The 4,186-nt window shown below is 51.0% G+C and overlaps 2 protein-coding genes across 2 annotated transcripts in view; one reads left to right on the top strand and one right to left on the bottom strand.

The window, feature by feature from the left end:
* The window catches only part of LOC100745304 (T-box transcription factor TBX20-like), a 30,139-nt gene that overhangs the window by 9,343 nt on the left and 16,610 nt on the right, over positions 1–4,186 (top strand). The window contains 1 exon segment of the mRNA XM_012388298.3: positions 3,428–3,701. Coding sequence (XP_012243721.1) covers positions 3,428–3,701 — 274 coding nt within the window.
* On the bottom strand, positions 750–3,296 carry LOC112213243. Its single transcript, XM_024369245.2, has 2 exons — positions 3,011–3,296; positions 750–2,949 (listed from the first exon to the last, which is right to left on the bottom strand). The coding sequence occupies exon 2, from the start codon at positions 2,704–2,706 to the stop codon at positions 1,990–1,992; it is 717 nt and encodes a 238-aa protein (XP_024225013.1). The 5' UTR covers positions 2,707–2,949; positions 3,011–3,296; the 3' UTR covers positions 750–1,989.

Here is a 4,186-nt window from a genome sequence, read left to right as displayed (position 1 = left end):
ACGTTACGCGAGAACGTGCACGGATCGCGAAACACGACACACGGAACAACCGAAGGAATGAAAAGACGATAGAGAAAACGCGAGAAACGAGGACAAGGATGGGCCGAGTGCGAGAAAGAGAGGGTCAATGGGAACGGAAAGGAGCTGGTAAACGCGTCTATTTATCCCTGTTGCTCTCTCTTGTTCTCTCGGTTGCAACCAAAATTCCAGCCGATACGTGGCTGCGAAAAGAAGCGGCAAGAAACGTCCAATTCCACGCCTCGATATCTGTCTGTCTATCTATCTATCTATCTATTTATCTATCTATATATCTATCCGTGTATATATATATATATATATATATGTAAATCGCAGCCTGTAGGAATATAACGTACATAAGGTACACGGTATGGGGAAAAAGGTCAAGAACGAGCTAATTATCGAACGATCGACTCGCTGCTCGGGATCGTCGAGCAGCTAGGTGCGACGCGGAAAGAGCCGGGACATAATTATAACAGGGACAACACCTGGCGGTGTTGCAAAGTCGTTAGCTCGGCAAACATTTAAGTAACTCGGATGGCCTTTCGGATCGCTATAATATCCAGTGCTTCCGTAATCCATTTGTAGCAGCCCCTCAGCCGGTGGTTCTGTCCTCGGGGCTGATGGCTTCTCCGACCACTCACTCCACCCCTAAAACGCGTATACGACGCTACTCCCGCTACGGACTAGGGCAGACCGACCAACCAACCAACCAACCAGCCAGATGTACGTATGCGTCTGCACGTATACACGCGTAACGCGTATTTCGAGGCTGTTGGGGTGCTTTGGGGTCGAGGTGTTCCTGCGATTATGGCCTCGTTAGCCACGGCCCATGGAGGGCTTGTTTGTTTCTGCCTAATTTGACAGGGAAATACGCGATGCAATGAGAGACAGCTATTTCCAAGAGGGTAGAGCGGCCAGGAGGTAGAGAGAAAGTGAAACAGACAAACGATCTTTTTTTCCTTCTGATCGTACGAATCGTTTCGTTTAATCGCGTCGCGCTTCGTTTCTCTATAATTTTCCTTCAATTCGCTCGCTAAACTTATTCGACTAAGGATGTCGCGTAAAATTAAATAAAAACATCAACGACGCGCTACTTTACGAACGGCCGACTGTTCGTATAATTTAGGAAATCCGCACGCAAGGCGACCGTTTCGGAACGTAACAAATCAACGACCCGTGCCTCGTGATTCTCTATAAAGATAAGGGCAATCGTGTTCACGCGCCAGATATACAGGGGTTGGACGAGAAGCGAGAAATAGGGACGCAACGAAGGATCAGGGGAACGATGCATTGACTTACTATCGATACTTAATAGCCGTTTCCATGTATTTCTATTCCACCGCCGAGCGCGGCAGAAACTACCCTCCAGAGTGGTTACTTTTTCTCCATGATATATTACACGAGGATCGGTGCTTTAAAACGAGAAATTTGTATGGCAAGGGGGGTGGCTGCGAACGATCGAAGGCGGCAAAACGGTGATCGCGTCGTCGTTCGTTTTCCCGATCGAGCGTGGTCGATTCTTCGGTAGCGAGTCGCGTGCTCCGAATTTCCGAGTCTGAAGAAGGTCCATCGGTAACCGTCGAAGAGACGTCTAACGAGATCCACTTTTCAGACGAACCGGACGAAAGGGTAGGATCTGGCGCGACCGTCCCGCATCGTTATCGTGATCGTTGCAAAGAATACATCGTGGTGGAAGAGGCATCGAGAAAGCTCGTTCATCGGTGAATCGATCTTTGCGGTTGGCGACTTTGAGGCAATTGCGGCGTTTGCGGTCTCGAGGCTCCGTCCGATCGACCGTCTTTCAACGAACGCGTACGATTTGTCGCATTCTCGTGGCTTTCAACGCGGTCGTTGTTAAATCGTCGATCGGCTTTGAAAACGCTGCTCGTTGTTGCTGTCGCGTCTTTCGGCGGTTCCGTGTGAAAGGAGGACGCTTCGTTCGACGAGCAAAAAAAACGGGAAATGATGTTACAACGGGACGGTTCCGGAGAATCTCCAGCTTAGAATAGCGAGGATTCCGCAAATTTGACTGGACAAAAAGATTTGATAGGTCGTGCTGTGTCTCGCGAATATCGCCAACGAAAGCAGCAAGACGACGTAGATCGTGGTGTTGATCAAACGGCAGGAGCACGAACTGGCCGATGGAAACACGCCTATTCCACGCCTGACGATGCTTCGAACTAGAATCGACGCCTCTTGGATGCGTTGCCGAAGGCTGTCGGTTCCCGCGGAGATCGACCTGTATCTCGACGTTACTTCGCAGATAATTTCTTCCGTAGTTTGGATCTGTTTCTCCTCCATCGTCTGCGTCGTTTCCTCTTGCTTGGTTCGCGGAAGGCACGTATCGTCCGTGCTCTGGTCTCGCATCGTTCTTCCACCGTCCGATCTACCACGAGCGGCGATCGCCGGTGACGATTCCTTTTTCCATTTCCGCGCCGTTTTCGAGCAAACGTTCTGTATCGATTTCATCAGCTGATCGTCGCCGATCGGCGCTGCTTCCAACTCCTGATCGTTCGCGAAGATCGAGAACAGATCTTCTTGGCGGAGCCTCGATCGAACGCACGGCGGAAGTTCCTCTAAAATCGACATGACGTTTTCGACGCAGGTTCTTCGACATACTCTGCTCTGTGGATTGCACGGTCCCGGACACTCGGTGAATTGATCGGCACGTCGGGACGAATTCATCCTTTGCTCGTGCGAGGACGACGAATCCGGTAAAAATCCAAAAGCGTAGCGTTCCTCGAGAAGCGTAACGAAACGGTTTAGAAACGTCGGTGCACTTGGCCGCCGATCGAAGCTACGTCAACGAACACGCGCATCTGTCCGACGCGTGCGCCTCGACGCTGGAGGTGTTGAAAAGTTGACTGCATATAACGAGGTTCAAGGGTGACTCGCTCGTAACGAAGCTTGAAAGGCCTGCGGGCGCTCCTTTCAATCAAACCGACTAGTTAGACGCGCCTCTACGTTGCTTTCTAACTCGAGAACTCACCACACGCTTCCAACGAGAATCGGTCGTGCCAGGAACCTCCGGACGCGTCGTCGCTCTTTCCTCTGCGTGTTTTCGCAACTTCACGAACGCGCGGTTCTCGTTGCGCAAACGCTTCGATACGGTTCGTCGATCATATACATTTTTTTTCTCGTTTTTTTTGTTTTTCTTTTTGGTATCCTTTTCGCGATCGGTCAATTATTACGTGCGGTTGAGCCGCGGTTTTCCATTTAGTCGAGGTTAAACGTCGAATTTTCTATCGAACGAGATCGTAAGAACAAGAGAACGATCGGCAACTTCAGCGCAGTGCCTGTAACTATGTACATGGTTGCGATTAGGCGTGCGCACGGTTCTCTTTTCGAACGTCGATCACCGAGATAAGCAAAAAACGTTCGTTCGCTTTTCTTTTTTTTTTTTCAGACGAATGTTCCCGACCTGTCGCGTATCGTTCAGCGGATTAAAATCGGAAGGCAGGTACGCGGTGTTGATGGACATCGTGCCAGTGGACAACAAACGATACCGATACGCGTACCATCGTAGCTGTTGGTTGGTCGCGGGGAAAGCGGATCCACCGGCGCCGGCGCGGCTCTACGTTCACCCGGACTCACCGTTTACCGGGGATCAGCTACGAAAGCAGGTGGTCTCGTTCGAAAAGGTCAAGCTGACGAACAACGACATGGACAAGCACGGCCAGGTAAGAAAGTTCGCGAGCAACCGCCTGATCGCTTGTTCGTGCACCCTCGTAAAGCTGGTATGCACGTGGGTCAAATATCGATCTCGGCGGAACAATCTACCTCTGTGTTTTGACGAGCGCGCTTCGCATTTTTACGACTGTGAAATTCGAACGAAGTTGGTCGGGTTCGCGGGTCGGACCGGACCGAACCGGGAACGGGGCGGCCACGACGTTTGCTTCGGTCGACCAGATTCTGCGAGATCGAGCGGCGATCCAAACTAGCCAGACATTCGCGTTATTTATCGCTAAATTCACACATTCGCGGGTTTCTTCGAACGTGGTGAACCGGTGATCGGATCACGGGACGTGCGCGTACGTTGCTCGAGAATAAGACGAGAGATTTAACGAACGACCAGTGCCAACGACGTCGACAATGCTCACGGATTACAGTGTCATTTTTCACCGGTAGAATCGCGCAGTTTCGCTCTGCTTCGAGGCATCGAAGA

This window comes from Bombus impatiens, unplaced genomic scaffold (assembly GCF_000188095.3).
Source record: "Bombus impatiens unplaced genomic scaffold, BIMP_2.2 scf_0548, whole genome shotgun sequence".
Taxonomy (NCBI): Eukaryota; Metazoa; Arthropoda; class Insecta; order Hymenoptera; family Apidae; genus Bombus; species Bombus impatiens.
The sequence above is the reverse complement of the archived record's forward strand: the minus strand, read 5'-3'. Positions and strand labels throughout refer to the sequence as shown.